Genomic DNA, 23,089 nt, shown 5'->3' on the forward strand with positions numbered 1-23,089 from the left:
ATCTTCTCCTGAACTGATGAGAATTCAAATACCAATTAGTTCATAAAGCAGTTTTTGAGAACTACATGCAAATTTGACAGCCATATCCATTTACAGTTCTGCCAGCTACTGCTCTGGGCTGAAAGATTTCAATGACCCAGCAGAGCTATGTTTAAATAACCTACAGTAACAATTCTGCTGAGAAAAGCCTTGCACAGCCATATTTCTGCAGCTATTACTTATCAGATGCTGCCTAAGCAGCCCTGCAAACTCTAGAACAGACCCTAGAAGTAGGCCTGTGGGAGCAGGAACATCGAGGGAAACAACAGTATGAAAAATTTCTGACTTTTGAGAAAGTAGGGGGATCTCTGAAATTACCCAAATCAAGCAGAGGTTCCAGATGGTGGACGGAGTTTGCGAAAAAAGGAAGGGTTACCTGGTTCAGAAGGATGAGGGCAGGTCTTTGAGACTCAGAGGAAAGTGTAAGTTTGTGGGCTTAGTAGAGAGAGTCAGGGAAGACAGAAGGAAAACAGAATGGTTTCAAGCCAGTGGGACAAATAGCACAAACACACAGCAGTGAATGGCTGGTGGTCCCCAGCTCCATGGCTGGCAATGTAACACCCTGCCTACACACTGATGGATGTAAAACCCAGCACAGCAGCAATCTCTAATCACAGAGAATCTGGTGACTGCAAACAGAAAACCACTCCAACAGCCAAGGTTGACTGCACCACAAAAAAAGACTTTGGGTTTGCAATTGAACCATTCATGTGGAAACACATTTCTTGTCCCTAAACCTAATTTATAATTAATTCATGTAATTCTTGGTAAGTCTTAACCTAAACTGCTCTCAGAGGTTTCCATTCCACCTCCCATCCAATGCCTTCAGCACAAGAACTGAAACTGAAGTAGGGATGAATCTATATGCGGTGTCTACAGCCTGTCCACGTGGGCTTCAGTTAAGAAAGATGATTGGACTTCTAAACCAAAAGCTGTGCCCATAATATTAAAAGCACAGGTCAGAGTAGTATGGCCCTTTCCTGACATGGGAGGGAGACTCCAGTATCCAAACTGAAAAGCATGATTTGACCTCTGGTGCATCCCAGAGTGAGTCTCCACTGAGTTAACAAAGCCCTAGAGACATGACAGCTGTTATCAGGCAGACATTCTTTGAGCATACATCAACAGCCAGAGATGTCCTGAGGCTTACAGCCTGTTAAGACATTCATAACCCTACAGCACAGCCCAGGCCAGAAAATTCAGCAGGGCACTGCAAGGTTCAACTCTATTTGCTACGAGTTTTGGGGATGCTCTCACAGACTCCAGTCTCTGCGGGGCTCCTGTCAAGGGCATTTCAAAGTCACAATTAACTCCTTTAAGAACCTCAGAGTTAAGACCTCACAGAGTTTTACAGCAAGTGAAGCAAAGGTAAATCACTCTGGTGCTAAACCAAAGACCAAAGAGCAGTAGCAGAAAACCTCCTAAAACCCTGGTGACCACCACAAGGCTCATCCTGCCTGGGGAACTCTGATTCCCGGGACTTCCTACTGAAGGATAATGAGTCTCAAGGCAAGGGCAGTGGCCACAGGCTTTGTGGCAGTTCCCATGCTACGACCAGGAGCCTCAGCCACTCCCAGATCCCCAGGTCATCGTGAGAGGAAGCTGATGTTTGTGCTGCCAGAGCCAACACGGGGTCACTCACTCAGAGGAGAGCTGGGCTTCCACTCTAACTCGGCCACCGGCCTCTTGCTTGGCTGCTCTGTCTCCCCATTTCCTGGCAAGGCTGACTTCCTGCTTAAAACTTTGCTGGGATTTACTCCTGAGAAGTTCTGCAGAAGCACCAGTGGTTGCAATAAGCCCATCGTTTTAATTTATCCACATAAAATACGCAAGTTCTTGAGTCCCTGGAGGAATTTTTCATAAAGCACACTGTGATTTAACAGTAGCCTAATTACCAGATTTCTCAGCTGCTTAAGGAGCTGTGAGAAGAGGATGCATCCTTTCTTGGACCAGTGATATAGTTAGAAAATTCAGGCAAGCTTTCAAGTACATGATCCCGCTATGTTTGTAGACTCACAACTTAAATAACATAATTAAATACAGTCTTTTCACCCAGAGAGTCCCGGGCATATCTTCTTCATGCATAAACGGAGAGAGCTGGAAAAGATCAGCAACGTGGGACTGTTTCCACAAGCCAGTTCTCAGCTCTCCAATGTTTTTATATTTCTTCAGAGAACACTTCCCTTAACCTGCATCTAATCTCTGACTAAGCTCAGTACACAAGTGGTATTTAACAAACAGCTTCCATTAAGATTCCCAGTCCACTTAATTTCTGGCTGTTCCTTCCTTGTAAATAACCCTGAGCAATTGTTTCCCCTGCTGCACAAGAAACACTTTCAGTCACATGAGCCTCTGAGATCTCAAGTGCCATCAGAAGCAATGCTTGTTGTTTTGACTGCAAGAAGAAACAAGTGTGTACCAAAAAAAACCCCAAAAAACAACGGAAGTTGGGTTAGAAAGAACAAGGGTAAATATTTGAGAAATGCTATCAGAAATCTTATTTCTCTCTCGTTATAGTAGAATAATCAAAGAATATGCCAAGGTATCTCATGCTCTTACTCGGCTGTCATTTTTTAAGCTGAATCTACCTGCAAATTACTGGTTTCAAGTAGAACCTAGAAGTCCCAGGTGAGATGACAGATGAGACTAGATACTCGTGCTGCAACTGCTGATGGAAAAAGTTGATGTCTTTACACTGACAGGATGAGCAAGAAACAAAGAGAGCAGTTGCAGCATGAAGATGTGACTGACCCCAGGTAACCCAGAGCAGCAGCACAGCTGGGAGCAGATGCTCTGTATCTTTGCCAAACCTTTTATTCTGCTTCCTTTTCAAATTTATCACTACTACTTCTTTCCCAATGAGTCATCAACTGAAGGAGATTAGACAAACTCTTTAGCCACTGAAAAACCCTGGTAATCAGGGCCCTCCTTGAAGCAACAGTTGCATTTTCTGCACTGAATATCTAAGCAGGGACTGCCAACACCTGCTCCAGACTTCGCCTTCCCTGCTAAGCCTGTAGTCCTATGACCCTTGATGACAAACTCTAGTTTGCATGAAAGGCCAGTGGAAACAAAGCTTTCGTCACACCAAATACATAATTTGATGCTGCCACTGTATTGAAACCTGCACAGATCATTAATCAGGCTCAGTGTTGTGTAATCTGTGCTCTGAACACACTGAATGTTTATTTGAACCATGCAATTCCTTTAGCAGCAGTATTTTTTGCACACAAATCAGATGATAGTGAATTTTCCCTGAAGTGGCAGGACAAACAGCAAACCCCACCCTTGGCAGGATGCAGTTTAGAGCAGAATTTCAACTGTTTACAAAAACTCTCTGAGGAGATGCAGTGCCCCTATAATTACTAAATATACAGCAGAATTTCCTTATCCTAAATGGACAGCCCAGACTTGTAGATCCATAGCACTGACAGCTTTTCCAGACCTTCCCTAAATAATCCCAGGAAAGAGTTAAGGACAGCAGTACAGGAACTCCTCATGGTACATCAGCAAAGGCCCTCCCACCACTTACACTTTTCCTAGTCTTGGCTCTGCTCCAGGCCTGCCTCATTAACCACCAGCAGGTGACTTCAGCTTGTTAAGTGTCATCTTTCTGTGAGCACAGGATAATTACACAAACCACTTCCCACTTCCTGGGACTCCTTACACAACATCTACCCATGAGCAGTGTTATGCACAAGGCCACCAACCAAGGGGTTGACAGAACCAGACAGGATCTGTACTGCTGTTTTCTGACACAAAGTGGTAAGCAAGATAGAAAATGCAGCATGAAACTGTCACCTCAACAGCCTTGGCAATCTTCCCCTCAAAAATGATCCACTTACGATCTGTGGGGTTGGTTTGAGTGCTGGTGCAACAGCTCCAGCCAGGTTCACTGAAGTGGCAGAGCTCACAGCACAGCAGGAGTGAAACTCCAGACTTGTCCTTTGCTCCCCTCCACCTAAGAACAAGCACTAACACCTAGGATTTGTAACTCAGTATGGCCTGTCATAACTGACTGCAGGCTGTTTTCATGAACACATTGATCAATATGAGCAATAGCGAGCACTGCACTGGATGAGGATTCAGGACTCAGAAAGCTACAGACACACAGCTTTAACGAGGTTTATAGGGCAACTTTCAGCTGCCACAGCCTCAGCAGCATCCTGCTTGTACAAGCTGCCTTTCCTGTACTCAATCCTTGCACCAAACAGTAACCAAGGCTCTCTGGTAATGCCATGGCTCTGTCCACTTCTTATGAAAAACTCCACACTAAGACATCAATCCAAGTCACTCCCACCCCTGTCATCACAGTAAAACAGATGCTGTTTCAAGACCTCTGCTTATCTGCACAGGTCACAATGACCTCATTGGCAAACCAAGAGCAGACTTTACTACAACCTTCCTGCCATAACCTCTGCCACTGTTGGCATATGCAAACATTTATTGCCCAAAGACTGACTTTACTGCACGTTTTGAAAGCCTCACACAACAAAGCTTCACAAAGACAAATCAAGAATAACTTTTACCATTTAACTTCACAGCCCTTTTCTTTACAATTTAGGATGCCTTTTCCACCTCTTCCCAAGTCTTTTCTCATTTACTGTGGGCTGCCCAGTATGCCAAGAACTACTGAAATACAAACTTCCACCTCTATGGGAACACGCTCTGTGCTTCTCTTACCCCAGTCCCTCTGGTGTCCCAAGGCTCCTCCTCCCTGCCATTTCCCTAGCCCAACTTCCATCTCCAGAGGTAAATGGCTTCCTCCAGCCTGTAGGAACAATCTTCCCAAGGACCAGACTTCCTCCTTTTTCATTCACTTTGTGCCCAATACTGCCTTACATTAACCCTTCCACCACCTTTGCAAGCCCCAGTGCAGAGTGTTGCTCACAGCCCTGTGCTCGGGTGGGTTTGGCTGCCAAAGACTCCTCTGCCACTCCTGCACTCTACCAGGGACAAACCTAAGCTAATGCACCAAGTGCAAACCTTACACTCCAAGTTGGAGTTCCAGATCCCACAGGCCAGCTCCACAGTGAACACTTCCCTTGGCATATCCAGCTCCTAGCATTTCTGCAGATACACAGGGGAGGTAAAACTGCCTTTGGAAGATACTGAAGTGCACGTTGCACATCCAGGGACATTGCATGACACACAAAGCCCTGCATGATGAGGTTGATAATTAATGCAAGTCTAAAGCAGGTAAATTTAGTGTGGTCCAGTTAGTGTGCTCAAGGCAAATGCTCTGGCAATCTATCATGGTCATTCCTCCTTTCTATTGCCCTCCAAGGCCCATACACAGTACTGGTTTGGTGGTGCAGATTTCCTGTATGGATCCAGGATTGCAGGTGCACATCACACCTTTACCAGTCTTTACCCCACGCCATTCACCTGCATCACACTTTTAGGGATCAGAGGGTCCCAGGCATTACTTTTTTCTCCCCACCCTCTTCCTTACTCACCAGGAAATCACAAGTTTCTACAGTTATTTCAGCACTGAACTCAAAACCCAGGCTCTCTCTGAATCGCCTTCTCTCAAATGAAGCAATTTTATCTCACTTTAAAGTAACCGGAAACACCTGAATCTAGTCCTTCTACTCTGTTCCCTTGGATATTCCAATACTTCACCTCCCTTCAGCTTTTCAACACCTAGCAACAATAAACAGGTATGATGTCAAAACTTGAAGCTCTCTACAAGGCACTCCTGTGAAATTCAGAGGGACAACTGTGAGATGAAATCCTTAGCAATCAGGGGCTGAGGAATTAAGCCTACAGTCACAAGGTTTAATTAGGTTGTTACAGCCAAACTTGGTTCCCCTAGTGAACCAACCAAGGTGGTTTTCTCCTCGTCTGTCCCACCTCAGCTTTGCTGGCACCACCTCTAGGACACTTGCACAGTAACCCCGCACTGTGGGGCACAGGCCATTTTAGGTTCTTTCAGCTACAGCCCTGAGCCTGGCTGCCACGTGTCACCACACTGACATGTGCCACACTAGAGTCACCTGCTTCCAGAGCTGCACGTGAATGAGACTGCTGGGGCTACAGAGCTCATAAACCAGGAGTGACGCTTCACAAATGAATAGACTGTGCAGTTCAACTTTTTTATTTTAATAAAATCAAGAATATGCACAGCACATGCAGTGCTAGCATCTAAACTAATACAATAAGCAATTCTAAACCTACAGTGACTTGAAGTTGAATTTTCACATTCAGCAAGTTTAAATCCATTCTTGCATATTGGTTTGAATCCTTGTTATCTGAACTGAAAATATTGCTGGCTGATAAAACTTGCTAAAATGCACAAGTCACTGATTATGCCAATACAACAAAGATAACCACATGTTTGAGGATTGCAATGTGCCAGACATTCACTGAAAAAAAAAAAACACACAACTAAACAAAACTCACGCAACAAACATCTGAGAATCTGGACACTTCACATCAGTGTTTAGAAGTGTTTCATAAATATCTTAAGACAAGTGTATCAAAACCTTGGCATGTTTAATTTTAAGTTGCCAATTTTTGTTTTACTATCAGAAAGTTATGGCTATACTGCCAATGCCGGGTCTGCTTAATTTGACTTAAGAGTTTAATATGACTTAAACATTAAAAGCTCACACTACCCCGAAATATATAATTTCACGCATACGGTGACATTCAACATTCAAGTGCCAGTGTTTTTGTACTGTCTTTTGGTCAAGTTTCTTTAAACTTTCAAAGAATCACTTTTAGGCTTACAAAAATAAATATTTGTCAAAAATGTTCAATAAATATTACACAAAACTAGCAGCAAAAAGTATCTAGAAATCTGTCGTGTGCAAATAGTTTTCTTCCCAGCTATCATTCCCATGGTCCCAAATAAGTTTTAGAATCTATTTCCTTCTCCTTAAACAAGCTGCGTTCAATCTCCAAGAGACAAAATAAGATTGGAAGTTAAGGACACGCACACAAGACATATATAAAATTCTCTGAATGTGCAATAAAAGAAGTATTTTGTAAAAAGTTATGGGCAAAATGTACAAGGGCCTAAACCTAGACTTGAAATAGCACCATAACAAATGACCTCAATACTGTCAAGTGCACCTACTTAATAAAAGTTTTAGAACAAGGCACAATACACTTGAAAAATTCTATTGCACTTTAGGAGATTTTTGCCATTTTCCTATGCCACTGTAGATTAGTTGTTAAATGCTCTGGCCGCAAAGTTAGCACAGAAATTCCAAGTGGCAGAGGCATTTTTCTGGTGGACAATACTTATCTTTGGCCAGATTTAGCGTAACAGACTATAAATACAATGGAAACCTATGCAACTAAAACTGACTAAAACTGCACTTTAATAGCAGAATTGAAACCTTGTGCAGTTTATGTACATTTCCAACCTCTGTGATCTCAGGTTTGTTTGTTACTCTTCTGGAGCCATTTTACAAAGTCTACAGTAAGCCAGTTTAACATCTCCACGCAGCTTGAACAGAGTAATGTGAATCTGCATTAAAATAAAGCCTGCTGCATAATTCTTCCTGTTCATACCCTCTTGACCAAAAAACATCAACACTAGCATGCGTTATTAGACCAAAAATTCAGTCAGGCCCTTAGGGAGGACCAATCACTGCCATGGTCAGCCATTCTACCATTTCAATTTCATATGGCAGGCATTTTTAAAAAGTCTAAATAGATGAATTCTCCTAAAAACTATTTCAAGTTATCAGACCTTTAAACGTTCCCTGTAATGTTCTGCCCACATTTGGCTAGCTCACATTAATGATCTGCCTATTATATTGAAAAAGGAATTGCTGTATTTACTTGCATTAACTTCAAAAACAGTGCTTTTAATGTATGCATGTATCCATACATCATCTCATCATGACTGGAATGGCTTATTAAAGGCTATCAGGTTCTAAGTACCTATCCAGGATAGAGTGAGCAAATCAGAACTTTAACTTAGTACAGTTTTGCCACATTAGAAACTAATTGCATTGATATGCTTCAAGATGTTTTATTTTTCAAATCTGCAGATACCAAAAGCCCTAATGCAGGCTACCGCATAAGTTTTTCTTTGTAATATTATGGATGAATCAGTGATTCCTGTTTAAGTTGTATCACACCTGTGTGCCAAGGTTTGATTTTAGCCCAAGTTCAGTAATTTTTATTTTGTCAAAACAATTGAGATCTTGAGCATTACTGAGCCAACAGGACATCAAAATAAAAGTTGTCTAAAGTTAAAGGCACAGTACATTAACAAACAAATGATCCTCAGTCACAAAATTATAAATGCAGTTTCTGGGTGGGGATGGGTGGGAGGGGAGTTAATCCTGACTACAGCAATAAGAGTCTTCAAAACCACCTTCGAGATAGGGCTACTTGTTCCTTTATTTCCATCTTGTGACCTTGAGCTCCCTTAAAAAAAATTTCAGTGGAGAATCACAGCTGGTAATGTACTGCGAGTTCTTGAAGCTACACAAGGTATAGTCTGGCTAAGTTACATGTGGTTTCCATATTAGCTTGTTTGGTGGGGTATCTGCTGCAAGCAGATCAGTTGCCCCACCAGTCCACCCCCTGGGAGTTATAGTTTCCTCCATATCCATCACTGTTGTAGAAGCCTCCATAACCACCACCTATGAAAGGCAAGAGAAAGTGATGCTTAATTAACTCTAAAGATTTGCAGCTTCACGACAACCAAATAGCCCAGGTATCTGTTGTCTATTGAAGAACCCCACCCAGCAGAACTGTCAAATGCACATTAAACTAATACTGGAAAGGTAGGTCGTGTCAAACCATCAGTCAGGTAACTTGCACTGGCCTAGATCCAAGCAGGATACTGAGACTTTGCACGACAAACGCCAGATGATCTCATATTTAAACATTACATCAAGTTTTACCCCAGCAAGTATTTTAGGTGTGGTTTTGTGCTTGGCAGCAGTGCCTGGCCAGCCCCTCTCACCTCCGAAGCCTCTGCTGCCGCTCCCGCCGCTGCGGCTGCTGGTCGACCGGCTGCTGCTGGAGCTGCTGCTGCCGAAGCCGCTGCTCGTCCGGTAATCCCTGGCACCGAAGCCTCCACTGAACCGACTGCTGCAGAAGGCAAGACACAAACACTGGAGTGAAGCAAGCAGCATTTTAAGCACTGCACACATTGAGGTTCATGTACTTGGACTCTGGCTGGCCAACAGCCAGCACTTAGGTGAGCACACTTTATAAGCATCCCAAGGCTACCTGGAAAGATTTGATTCAGTGAAATCTCTGCCTCCACAAGATTTCCAACCCTTACTGTTTAACTGATGCATTTATGACCTTCTCTCATGCTGTACAAGTGAGTATTTTACAAGCATGCTGCTAAGATAACAAAAAACTCACACCAAACCCAATGTGTTTGGATCATGTTAACTACTTTAAGAGGAAGGGTTCTGTCATCCTACCCCTGGTAAGCCAGTAAACAAAGGTTTCTATTACAGTGTTTTAGGATTCTACCACAGAATTGTTTTACAAGTGGCCTCACACCTGCATTCTCTCTTCTCTCTTTGTCAGGAGGTATTGCATTACCTTCTTCTAAACATCAAAATAGAGGCTTAAGGTACATTTTTGGCACAGGAAGGTAGGTATGTATTTCTGTGTTTTATAGCTGCTTTTACAGTACTTAAATGGTTTTTGCTAACATCATTCTACCTCAGCTGTATGTAGTTGCTTGCTTGAGAGGAAAGAGATCTTATGTGTTAACTGACTTATGAATAGATAAAACAAGACCAGACAGACATCCAGCTGTCACCTTTGAACCCACCAAACTCAGTTTATGCCGCACTCATCCTCCTCTAACTGTATTTTCCAACAGATAACAAGTCACAGAACTGTCTCAATTGACTGAATTTACACCTCTAGCCAAAGCAGTGCCTCTTACCTCTTAGATCGCCCACGGCTGCCTCCTCCTTTGTGATGCTGTTCATAAGCCATGTTCTCCAGCCAAGATGGTACCTCTTGCTTAGCCTCCACAAGGAGATCAAGCAAGTCTTTTGTGATGTTTATGTTCCTCTCATTGAAGAATGAAGTGGCAAGACCTGAAGCAGATACTCAGTTTTAGCTACACACAATCCAAGTACACTACAGCACTTAAACCCATTCCACACTCCAGTTCCTTACAGCCAATCCTGAGAACACTACAACTTATTTAAGAGAAAGCTGTTGGAGACCATTACTCCACCACAGCTGGCCACAAATCCATGTTTACTGACAGACACAGAAGACACCAGGCTTACAGGTGGCAAGTGAGCCTTTTAATGGCACTAAGAACATTACCCCAAGGAACTGGCAGCTTCTTTCCACAGTGGCTAGACAGCAGTGACCAGCTTTTGGTCACAGAAAGCAGCTCACAGGCTTCTCTCAAGTACTTATTTGAAATGTATTACTCAGCCAATATGACTGCACCTGTCAACTTAGGTATGAAGTGCTGTCTGTGAAAACCCTAGGTCATACTTACCGAGGTTTCCTACACGGCCCGTACGACCAATACGATGTACGTACTCCTCAATGTCACTTGGTAAGTCAAAGTTTATGACATGCTTTACGTTTGAGATATCCAGTCCTCTTGCTGCTACCTAGTGGTTAAAGGATTAAATCAAATCTTAGTAAAACTCCACAGGCCAAGAAATAGGCTCACATGCTCGAGTTTTACAGATTTCACTTACTGCTGTGGCAACAAGAATGGGGCTCTTGCCAGAGCGGAACTGGTGCAGTGCTTCCTCTCTGTCCCTCTGGGAGCGATCTCCGTGGATACTTGTACAGGCATAGCCTTCATGGTACAGGAAGTCTTCGAGAGCATCTGCCCCTTTTTTAGTTTCCACGAACACCAAAGTCAAGGAATCTTTACCTAGTAAGAATTAAAGCCCAGGTTAGCAGAAGAAAAGCTGCACAGACAAATACAGGCTCCACCCCCTGGAAACAGGCAGCTTCAATTCTCTGCCCATTTATTCTCAAGTAACATCACTGGAGGCCTCCCTCCCCCTCTGTTTTTTATTAACAGACGTGCTTACATTAACTTGATACTGGCATTTAGCCAGTGCAATACATTCACTGCATGTTAACAAAATACCCTTTCATTCACCTAATCAATAGAAGTTCTTATTGCTTGAGTCATTAGATTTGCCTATTCTGAATTTTGCCTCATTTGCTTATCTGCAGCTGTTCTTTACCTGTGGCATTTAGCAGGTCAAGCAGGAACGATCGTTTGTCTGGCTCTTCCACCCACACTACTTTCTGTGTAATGTTCTCAGACGTAGAACCTACTCTGCCAACAGCCAGAAAGATGTATTCATCAAGGAAGTCACGAGCAAGCATCTAAAAAGGGGAGGCGCAAAAAAAAAAAAAAAAAAAATCAGATCATATATTTTTCCTTCTTCCCAAGATAAAATTTCTTTGGCCTTATGAGCTTTTCAAGTATTTAAACTCTTGTAAAGTACCTGGATTTCCTTGGGGAAAGTAGCACTGAACATCATGGTGTGACGAACCCCTTTTGGTGGCATAGTATCTTGTTCAACAATTCGACGAATTTGAGGTTCAAACCCCATGTCAAGCATTCTGTCAGCTTCATCAAGGACTAAGTACCTAAACAGTAGTAAAAAACCTTCTTCAGAACATTTTTCTGTAAGCTGTGCTCTGGTGCCTGCACTGGGTTATAAGTTCTCATCCAGATGTTTAGACAGTCCAAAAGCTACAACCTGAGCTCCTTAACTACATCCCGCTGTAAGTCATTTGAACATAGACAAGCAGCACTTTACATACTTGCAGAAATCCAGTCCAATCTTTCCCCTCTCCATCATATCAACCAGTCGTCCTGGAGTTGCTACAAGCAAGTGACATCCACGTTCTAAGTCACGGATCTGCTGGCCAATGTCTGCACCACCATATACAACACAGGGGCGAACTCTGGAGCGGTATGCAAACTGTAAACAGAGTAAGTCAGCACCAAGGAAAACTCTACTTGAGCGATGTTATAATAATAAACTGCTAGATATACCTTTCTGGCTTCCTCATAGATCTGCACAGCCAGTTCTCTAGTGGGAGCCAAGACCAGTGAGATTGGATATTGCTTACGGCGCCCGTACCTCCCATTCTCCTGAAGGGAAAAAAAAAAAAAACCTTGGCACGAGCATCCGAAACACAAGAGGAAAGAAAAAAGGTACTACAGGCAATGTTTAAGACAGGTCACCATGTTTGTCTTAACAAGGAAGACAAAGCACGGTTGAGAGCCAGCTTGAGCAGTGTCTCTGAAGACAGCCCTATTACAGTACCCAAGGTTCAGCCATGGCTTACTATGGCCAACAGCTGCACAATCCTGGTCTCTACAACAAGCATTGCGATCCCAAACCTCAGCAGTGGAGAAGTAACAGCCATAGAACCAGTTACTTCCTGTTCTGAAACTCCTACAACATAGATGTGTGACTACGTTTTGTAGCAAGGGAAGTGTCTTTTAAGCTTACGCAACAACAAAACCACTCATTAAAAAAACCAAACAGTTATGCATACAACTCCTCAGGTACGGAAAAATCTAATCCACAGCCTGGATTTTTTAAGGGAAACACCTGAAGCCTTCTAGAAGTTGAGACACTTGCCTTTCATACCCAAAATGATGACATTTAAAACCACCTATTGTGTTCAGCAGCAGACATCAGCTCATGTGGGGACGTAAAAAACCCCAAACCCATGACATTGGTCATCGTTTTCCAGGACTGGGTATCTGAATACTTGCCTTCATTGCTCTCAAGGCATCACCAGGGCCATCTGCATATATCTGGCTCAGTATCGGCAGAAGAAATGCAGCCGTTTTCCCAGACCCTAGTAGAAGACAAGTCAGTATTACTAAGAGTTGCTATCAACTACACACTAATCCTGTATCAGCGCATTCCCAGTAACACCTGCACTGGTATACGGATGCTACTTGTGGCACTGAAGCACTCTCAGCACCTCAAAATCCTGAAGGGAATGTGGTTAAAGACATGAACGTGTCTCTTGGGACAAACACCATAAATCTAGTTAAGTCACATCTAAAGCAGATGCAAGACTAAAGCTAATTAGCTTCTAACACTGCAACTATTTCACTTTGCACAAGAGGTTCTACTACTGTACAGACCTCTTACTTGCAGTAATTTAAGACCCCACTTCTACTGAGACTAAGCAGCAAAGAGTTACTAACTTACCTGTCTGAGCACAGGCCATTAAGTCTCTCTTTTCTTTAATAATAGGTATTGCATGTTTCTGTACTGGAGTAGGACGGGTGTAGCGTGTGAGTTCAATGTTTCCCATTATAATTTCTCCCATGTCGACATCACTGAACTATAAGATATTTAAAAGAAATAAGATCAGAATCCTCCCCTTCAACCACCATGTAACACAACATTCAGTTTAACAAGTCACTTATAAAGCAGATCTTGTTTCAGCTCTTCATATAGAACTAGCCTAAGGAGTTTACAGAGTCACACAGATACTTAGTCCAGTCTTGTAAGCCATTCTTACAAAGCCAGCCAAGCCTGTAGTGCAGACTACACTAGCACACACATTATGCTTAGCCTAACATTGCCTATGCTTCAGCAGTTGCTCCCAGATCAGCACCTTCAAAGCATTTCTTCACAGGTTCACTGTTTAAGGACAAGTTACAGTTAAAAAGTAAGCGATGAGTGTTCATTGAAAAAGCTTACAGAATTTCTTCCCTGTCTCAGTTCATCATATACAAACCCCCTCAGCAAAACAGCTTAGCTGTAGGAAGACTGTTTCCTTTCTTCCCTACACTCCAGACAGCAAGACATCAAGTTTCACATACAGAACAGCCACTATCAGATGCATAGCAAAATACATATTTAAAAAAACTTACACTTTCAATATGTGGAGGACAGTTGCTGCCTGTTGCTTCAACAGGAATATCATCATATTTCTCAAAGTTAATGCCAGTATTGCTTCCTGAAAAAAGTTCCCTAAAAGCAGAAGATAAAAATATTTTTACTCACAAAAATTATCAAATGACCCTCCCCCATGAATCGATACTATCCCCATGACTCACTGTTCCAGGCGTTCACTGGGGGGGAGAGGCTTTGACCAGTCATCCTCATCTGATTTGTCACACCAGCGGCTGTTCCCACCACGGTCAAATCTGCCGAAGCCACTCCGGTCATAGTCCCCTCCTCTGCCACGCTCTTCGTATCTAAATACAGCAAGAGAATCAGACCACCCTTCCCAGGCAACAGGGGGTTCTGACGTGCAGAATCAAAGCTGTAACAACGCAGCAGCGTATGCTCTGTGTATTACATACACAACTGTGGAACAATTCAAAACCAGCACATTATCTACACTTGCTTCTTGATGTAAGAACAGAAATTAGTCCTGGCCACCAGACCAGGTCACATTTTTCTGTGTCAGACAGGAGAGTTTGTCATGATTTCAGAGCTCAGTTTAGCTTAGCACAGTGAACTTTGTATCACCAGTTTTATTTGATTAAGCATAACAGTCATCTGCCAGTGGAGCTGCAATCCCAGTTGCTCAGTCTTTGCCATTTCTTTGTAGTGAGCTCTGTTTAAACCTCCTAAGCAGCATTATTTAGTATGCCCCCCACCCCTTCCTCTGCCTCATTCTACACAGGTCTCCCACATCCAGACAAAACCCTCCAGTGCTCCAATTTGTTCCTTTATTCCCCCACCGCACGTGTGACCAAATACCTCCATTATGTCACATAATTATTTCATAAAGAGGGAGCTCACCTGTGTTACTGACTTGGAAAGAAGGTGGAAGAAGTCCTTACCTCAACTGCTTAGTTTTTGGCCTGGTAAATCATGTTTGAGAAAAGTCTGGATACAGGACTAGGTCAGCTTTACTAGTCGGTAAAGGTCACTCTCACCACACTTGTGCATACAACGCATGATGTGTGTAAGACTGATCAAGTAAGGAAGGCAGAGAACCTGCAAGAGTCTCACCCAGTTTTATTAACTACACCTTTTAAACAAGAAAAAAAAATTGAAATAAAAAAATCAATTTTGATGTATTTTGTGTGCTCCCAACAGCTCTTCGTGGTTCTCCTGGAAGTAGCCACCCACCTAGCACTTCGCTGGTGAATGCTGAAGTCAGCCCGTCACTACAGCTGCAGTGACTGGCTGGTGGCAGACTACAGTGCACACTTTTTAACACATGCAAGTTGCCCATCCTTGAAATCACGGAGCTTTAAAGGCAAGGTTCTCTCCCTCTCTCCTGCCCTCCAAGACTCCTCCTACCTCATGTTGTTCACACCTGGAACTCTAATTTTACCATCAAGATTACAAGCGCAATGCTAGAGCTGAGGCAGACTTCATGTGCACCACCCAGACAAACAAGTACTTGCCTCCCTCCTCTCGATCCGGTTCCACGGTCGAAGAAGCTGGATTTAGCGTCGCGGTCGGACCGCGCACCGAAGCTGCTGTAAGCATCCTTGTCTCTTCTGGAACTCCAGCCACCACTATCAAAACCTAGCAGAGAAAGGGATTTCAGCCATACATTACACAATCCAGGCTTTTACAAGAAAAAACAAGTTCTGTCCAGGAAGTCTTCACTGGAAGGTCTATGGGACTGAATTCCTTCATGAATGAAAAATGCATGAAGGTGAATGAATGAAGACTTACTCAACAAGGGACTGAGCATTTCTCACCACCTATCAGAACTAAAGCTCCTCCTTCCATGTGCAAGCATGTTTGGGGATTTGTCTAAAAACATGCACTTGCCTTATAGTGCAAGTATTTCAACTGCCTACCCTGGAAAGATGGGTATCAGAAGAAACATTAAGATGCTAAGTCTTGCCAAGCCTCATCTACGTTATCTCTCCAATACAAATCCCTGACTACGCATTTAATTTTTGGAGGTTAACAAGGTCTCTCAGAGATCAATAAATGGTATCAGAAATCCAAACAGAAGATAAAAAATTTTATCATACAGCAAGTACACAAAGCAGTGTAATCTACACAGACTAAACAAACTAACAGTACCATACACAAATAAGGTATATGCAAGTCTTCACAACAAATTAACCACACTGAGTTTTTCCACAGCACTTTTACCCCTGCCTACAGTAAGTGCCTACTTACATATGTTAACTCAAACAAACACAAAGTACCTCAGCTTGCCAATACCACTGAGTAAAAAAACCTCACTTTTATTCTGCTACCAGGGCCTGTGAGGTAGCAGAAACGAGAAGCATTAAACACTGCTCTGGTACTGGACTAAGAAATTACGAACTGTATTTCAGAGGTTCAACCTCTTCCAAGTTTGTGTAACGTTTTCAATCTCAGCTATGGGATTCCAGCAGAGAATAAGTTAAATACTGGAACAGATAAACAAATTATGTCACTCTTGTGAGCATGCTTTGCCAGCTCCATAGCACAAAACCAGTCAAGAACTATTCATCAGACAATAAAAGCAACCACCAAACAAACTCATTCCAAAGAAAGGGGCTGTTCTAGGCCGAGTTTCTGAAAAAGGCTTTGCTACCAGAATTACCCTACCTTTTTAGATGTTCTCTAAAAGAGTGCTATTCACCTTGCCTCTGATTTTTTCATTAAGAAATTCTATTACCCAAAATGCAGAAATGAACTGGTCATAAGGGAACTTTAAAAACTAGTGTGATAACTGTAACTCCTTTGTCTGTTTAACTGAAACAGACAGCAAAAATAATCCATCAATGAAGTTTTTCAGCACACAAGATAAAGGAATGTACTTCGAGACCTCCAAAGTGCTTTAAGAAGCAACTTTAAAGATACTAACTTCGAGAAAGTTATTTTAGCTTCTTTAAAAGACATCTAAATACAGATTTTATTATGAGTAACTTTCAGGCCACACTACAACTATTGGGATATGTCATCCTGCCAAGAGATCTAGCAGCAGTGGTACTGACAGAGCCATCTTCAGGGATACAGATGGAGTTTCTTAATAGTGAAAAACCTGAGCTGACACTATACTTCGAATCTTCTACCAAGCTTGAGAAGGTCAAAGAGTCACAATTTTGTACTCCAAATAGCCTACATAGTAACCTTATTCACCTAGCTCATTACTGCATTCATTTCTGAAGCTGGTACCAGCTTAATTTTTTAAGATATAATTTTAAGATGGCACAGCAACTTTGACACCAAATAGAGGAGTACACATCCTGCTTCACCAATTCACCTTCCAGCCTGGCATTCCTGCTCTGACTTTAATTGTGGATCAGCACAGAACACAGGTCCAGGCCATACAAGTCAATTCTACATAAATGACTAGCATTAATAGCTGGGATTTCAGACATCAAATGGCAAATTAAAACTGAAGTAAATGCCCTGAGAAAACCCGTAACAGCCCATAGGATCAACTTCTTTTAAGTGAAGAGAATGATTACAAGACTGTGCAAGGACTACCAGGAAATTCCTTAAAATGTCACAGCTTTTGGTTTTTTTCAAGTAAAAACCTGCAGAGATTCCATCCAGCATGTCTTTCTCACTGCATGGATAAGAATTCACTAAGCCAATCAACTTCCAGAACAGTTCTGTAGTTCTTACACCTATGAACAGCATTACAGCTGTCAATGCACCTCCCTCAACCAGTGTTTTAATTCATACTTTGTAACACTAACACAAATCACTGCCAGCTCACTTGAAAACCTGCCACATGCAGCAGCAATAATCCATTTTTTAAAGATGGGAGCAATAGAATCACAGATTCCTTTAGTATGGATAAGACCTTTAAAGTCAGTTCTTAGTATTTACTTTTTGATCTACTATAGATCAGGTTGCGTTTTAAGTATCAAGGAGCTGCTTCCAGGAAGTTTAACAAGAAACTTACATGACAACAAGCTTTAGAGGTCATGGAAGCAGGACATTTCAGGCTGACAGCCCTGCATACTGAGCTCCCACAGCTGAGAAACAGAACTGCCATTAAGTAACACAAGGACATTATTTTTATGCCTGCTGTTATTTCCTGCAATTCTGTACTGCCTTACTCCCCCATTTACAAAGCAAACTGATTAGTATCAGTGGGACAGATCTGGAGGTAAATGGAAGGGTTTTTTTAATCAGGTCACTACACTTGTAAGGCTGCATCAAGAGTTTGTTGTGTGGTCAAACACTACCACCCAAGGTTGCTCCCCCATGTCTAAGCTTTCAAAAATCTGTTGTTAAAAATTCCAAAGAGCAGCCAAATTTCAGAAGTTTCAATGCAGCCAAAGAAATCACTGATTTAGTGCAAACAGACGTAAACATCACTTAAATCAAAGTACAACTGTAGAAGAGACTTTGAATCATCCTACAAGGTCGCTCAGTTTTACAAGCCCAAACTCATGACGCCCTTTTGCTTCCAGCAGGGTCCTGAACTGGAACTGGAGCTTTTCCATTCAGCAATTATGAACCTTGTCACAGGAAACCAGGATGAGGCCAGGGGTACAGCATTCAACCAGATTTAAAGGCAGGTTTTGAACATTAGGTTTACCAAGGAAAATTGGCAGCCAAAGCTCTACTAAATGAACAAGCCACACAGCAGATTACAGTCCCATGACCTATTCACCTTTTTGCAAGGTGAAGTTTAAGTCCCCAGAAAAGCCTCACGTAATCACACCTACACTGCCATGTCTGAACTCTGATCTAGCACACCAGGAAGTACAGTGACAGTCCTATACATAATAGGTCATAAGAGAACTCGAGGTTACTGCATCTATTATCCACAAAACACCACACAAGGAGACGAAATCTATGAACAGCAAAGTTCACAACCACCTTAAAGCTGTTTGCTGCTTTTGAGAAACCTGCACATTCCTGAGATTTAGCAAGTCAGTTTCTCGTAAGACTGCTCATATTCGAGGTCAGTGTGACTGGGAACAAGAGCACTGAACTGGCTGCCAACCAATCCCTCCCCTTTTGCGAAAGCATTCACCTCTGGTACCATGCTGTTCATCACTTGGTGCTTCAGACCATACTTCTTTTACATAATTAAAAAAAAAAAAAACAACCAAATCCTGAACACCCAGCAAACTCACTAGCTTGGATACATACAAAGGCAAGGCAAAAACCAGACTGATCCTTTTTCAAGTGGCTTAAGACTAGAATATAGCATTTTTCATCTAGTCAGATTTAAAGTGACATAGCTCCAGAAGCACTCAGATACATTAGCATTTATTTCAGTATTGCCCTCCCACCCACTCATAATACAAGTCATCATCCTCCTGCAGTATTGAAAAGAATCTGTGGAAGTTTACTGCTTTAGAAACAGATGAGATCAAAGTCCTCCCATGCCACAAAACTCCAATTCTTTATATTGTAGCACTGCAGGAAGTGTTTTAGCTGCTGCATTCTGGTAGATTTCAATAGGTGTTAGGGGAAATGTTTCTCTCATATCCACCCAAGTCACCAGACATGACAACACTGTGCTGCAGCACCTGCCCCCTTGGGATCCTACACAGCAAGGTCATGATTTACTTCGCTGAAGTGTTCCAAGAAACTTTTCTTCTGGATTATGTTCTGTTTAGATATTCAAATGGAAGATGGAAGGGCCATTTCTCAGCGAAAACCCCTGTGTAAATACGTGACCAAAATAGGTCATGTACTTCATCTTTGCTTCACCAACAGCCTGCATTTCCTTCTCCAAGTACTCCCAGGGACTTCCATAAAACTGCAGGAAGCTGAACAAGGACAACATCTATTTGTGTAAAATATGCATTTACAAAGTGAAACTGTGCCATTTGTTCGTACTAAACAACTGATTGCTCCAAGTTTCACATCAGAGTCCCTCGCAGGAAAACTAGTACCCACGAAATCCATTCAGACCAACACTCAAGATCACACAGCAAGTTAAGATGGGAGACCATCCTGCTTCAGCCACAGTTAATTGTTACAGAGACATAGAAGGTATTTTGTCAGTTGGATACTGAACTTGAGCTTCGGATATAAGTTGGTGAAGGGATCTAGAACAGTGCATTAAAAGCAGAAGATGAAGTTGCCATGTTTTGCACGGGACACTCAAGGAGTCTGTGTAATAGCCTTCAGCAGTACTGTCAGAGCCTCTGCAGTCTGCTCCTAGAGATTCAAGAACCCGTTAAGTGTTGCCACTGTGTTTGGGATACATACCCTGTTTTGAAGCTTCCCTGTTCCGCAAGTGAGGAGGAATGTATCGGCCTTCTAAAGGACAAAAGAAAGGTAGTGTTACAGGCCCGTGGTGTCAGCACATCTTGAAATGTTCATCTCGTCAGCAACAGCTTCTGCTTACTAAAAATGTCTCCCTCAAGCTTTAAGGCCTCTTGCAGCATTTTTAAACAAGAATCCTTTAATACAGCACTTGCTAGCACACTCAGTTGAAGATTAAAGTTCTTGCATACCCTTTTAGGCAGCTGGTTTAAGGCACAGATGTCTTGTGTTCCTCTGACCGAATCACCCACCCATTTATGGGTGTTTCAGTGTCCATGACAAAAGCCTGTCTTCTTAGAACCCATTAAGGGTTAAGCTGGTGCCAGATACTTGAGCAGCTCAAGATATTTACTGTGACATTCAAGTACTGGCAACTCACAGTATTACTACCAGCACTTCTCCCTCCCCTTAAATTCACCCATCCCCATCCATTCAGCTTTGATCAAACCAGAAGCCACACCTAATTGCCTCTGAATAGCATTCCTCATTTACAATCCAGAAACATCTGTCTGCTAAAGCCAAGTGAATGAGAACATACCAGCCACAAGCTGAATGGGAATTCCAGGAAGATTCCCCCCTCTTAACATACTTAAACCTTGCATATCACTTTCTATCCAATGAATTGAGATCAGAAGAGTTAACATTACCACTCTACCTGGATGTTTTAGGAAGACAAATCACCACATTACTACTAAACCAGTGGCCTCAGATGAGAGGCAACTGAAAATCTAGGACAGAACTGGAACACTAAGTTCTCTCAAGCTAATTAAGTGCTTCAGAAATGTACACACATACAGTACCACTGCAAAATTAAGCAGTTCTATCTAAAGCTCACAGTGTTTTCAAAGCAAGCTTAACTGGCAACCTCCTCTATTTCCTCATCAGCCTCAGTATATTTTGGCTTTAGAAATTGCTTTTCACAGCTGCAAACCCCCAATTTCTAAAACTGTGTGTTTGTAAGCTTGAGAATTTGCATGTACTTACTGCTTGTAGAGCTTCCTTCACTCTGAGAGTCTGAAGAATTCAAGTCTAGACCAGAAAACTAGAAGAAAAAAATCAAGTATCAACATGTTTTACCATGAATTTATGCAAAGATACAAAAACCCCTTTTCATTCATCAGAAACAAAGAATGTTCTAACAAGCTACTGCAGCAAAAAAATTTTTTTACATCGTGCCAAGCTAGGTCTCCTATTGTTACTCACGTTGTATCATCTCCAGTGTTTTTATACCCACCAATAAACACGCACCCACACGGGCAGCAAGGCCAGCAGAGTATCTCACACCCACCAAATCACTACCACAGACTTCTGCTTCGCACTACATGCAGGTTGAAGAACCGTTTTAAATAGACTGAATTTCAATGCGCTAAAATGCATCCGGCTCTGGGTCAGTGGCAATTTTTTTTTGCTACGGAGACTTCAGCACAAGTTATACAATTTAAGCTGAGCACTTTGCTTGCAGAGACTTGAGATATTTACTAACTGCATTAACACTACTAAGACATTAGTCTTCACGTTTGAGGCCATTACTGCTCACAAAATATTAGGCGATGTCTTCTGATAATTACTTCAGCAAATACGACTTTTTTGTTTGTTTTTCAAAAACGTCTATAGCCCTCAGTCTCCCAGTAAAGTCTTCCAAAAGATGTTCAGTTCACGCAGTGCTGCTGTGTCGCTCACAGCTTTTAAGTCAAACACAATATGAACTCATTTCAGCAGAAAGCAGTGGGAAATCGATAAGGCTTAAGAACCAACTTATCACAGTTGTTTGCCTGCATGGCCGGATTACAAACTTGTATCGGAAAAATAAGGCATGCTTAAATACAAATCAGTTTTATGTAATATACTGCACGGAAATGTCTTCCAACATGACCTGAATTAATCCAAAACAAAGACCCCAATGCACTGTCCTTTTCTGCGCTCAGCTGCCTGTGCTGCCACTTAAAGACATTCAATTCTTTAAGAATTTTCCCACGGCTGACCTCATAACATCCTCTTTAAAGCTACCACTTAAAATGTCATCTCTTCAGTTGATCGAAGCATCAACGCAGGGCTCAAGAATGGTTCTTATTTTAGTAGCCAACAAAAACAAAGGCTCTCTACTAGGTCAAGGCGGCTCTCCACAAGTAACAAGAAGCGAGAGATGAATCTTCTCGCAGTGGATCCCCACGGTGGGGGCAACACTTCCCAGGCGCTGCCTCGGGCATCGGTGGCGCAGCCCCGGCGCCATCTCAGTGCGGCACTGCGGGCTGGATTCCCGGCGCAGCAGGAGCAGCTAATCCGGCTGCCGGCGCCCGTCACGTGTGGCGCGGGGGGGTGGCGGGGGAGAAGGGAGAGGGAAGGACCGTCTCTATGACCTACTTCGCCGGAGCGGCCGAGGGCGAGGGCTGCCCGGCCACGGTCCCGCTGCAGCAGATGGGGCTCTTCCTGCCCCCGCCGCCTTCCCCGAGAGTTAGATAACCACCGATCCCGCCCAGCGCGGGGAGGGAGGCGGAGGAGGATGCAGGAATGAAAAGGAAAAAAATAATAATAAATGGTGCGGACCAACACGAATCCAGGCCCAACTGCGTCACCGGAGCCCGGCAGCACCGGAGCCCGAACAAAGGCGGCCACCAGCACCGCCTCCCCAGGGAAGGGGCGTCACACAAAGCGCCGTGTCGTGTGTGTGTGTGTCCCCTTCCCCCGCCCCGCACAATGGCGGCCATTGACCGCCCCTTCCTCCTCCTCCTCCTCCTTCCCCCCCACCCCCAGCTCCCGCCACAGTTCCCGCTGCGGCCATCGGGGGCCGCTGCCGCTCCCGGCGCTCCCACACAAAGCGGGTCCGAGCGCGGCGCGGGGGCCGCGGGGCCCGAGCGGGGCCGGGGCCGGGCCGGGCGGCACCGGCGGCCCCGCAACACCGCCCCGGCCGCGGGGACAAC

General features: G+C 43.3%; 1 protein-coding gene across 1 annotated transcript in view; it reads right to left on the reverse strand.

The window, feature by feature from the left end:
* Positions 1-6,123: 6,123 nt before the first annotated feature.
* Positions 6,124-23,089, reverse strand: part of DDX3X (DEAD-box helicase 3 X-linked) — a 17,842-nt gene continuing 876 nt past the window's right edge. Inside the window, exons 2-17 of the mRNA XM_042034857.1 lie at positions 21,156-21,213; positions 20,115-20,165; positions 15,380-15,503; positions 14,072-14,212; positions 13,886-13,985; positions 13,215-13,350; positions 12,767-12,852; positions 12,035-12,133; positions 11,800-11,960; positions 11,478-11,622; positions 11,211-11,355; positions 10,707-10,888; positions 10,499-10,616; positions 9,923-10,079; positions 8,975-9,102; positions 6,124-8,648 (exon numbers count right to left, since the gene is read on the reverse strand). Of these exons, the coding sequence (XP_041890791.1) occupies positions 8,566-8,648; positions 8,975-9,102; positions 9,923-10,079; positions 10,499-10,616; positions 10,707-10,888; positions 11,211-11,355; positions 11,478-11,622; positions 11,800-11,960; positions 12,035-12,133; positions 12,767-12,852; positions 13,215-13,350; positions 13,886-13,985; positions 14,072-14,212; positions 15,380-15,503; positions 20,115-20,165; positions 21,156-21,213 (1,914 nt within the window). The 3' untranslated portion in view covers positions 6,124-8,565. The remainder of the gene's footprint in view (positions 8,649-8,974; positions 9,103-9,922; positions 10,080-10,498; positions 10,617-10,706; positions 10,889-11,210; positions 11,356-11,477; positions 11,623-11,799; positions 11,961-12,034; positions 12,134-12,766; positions 12,853-13,214; positions 13,351-13,885; positions 13,986-14,071; positions 14,213-15,379; positions 15,504-20,114; positions 20,166-21,155; positions 21,214-23,089) is intronic.

The sequence above is a fragment of the Corvus kubaryi genome, unplaced genomic scaffold (assembly GCF_017639235.1).
Source record: "Corvus kubaryi isolate FWS band 111438036 unplaced genomic scaffold, C.kubaryi_AGA036_p1.0 133, whole genome shotgun sequence".
NCBI classification, from domain to species: Eukaryota; Metazoa; Chordata; class Aves; order Passeriformes; family Corvidae; genus Corvus; species Corvus kubaryi.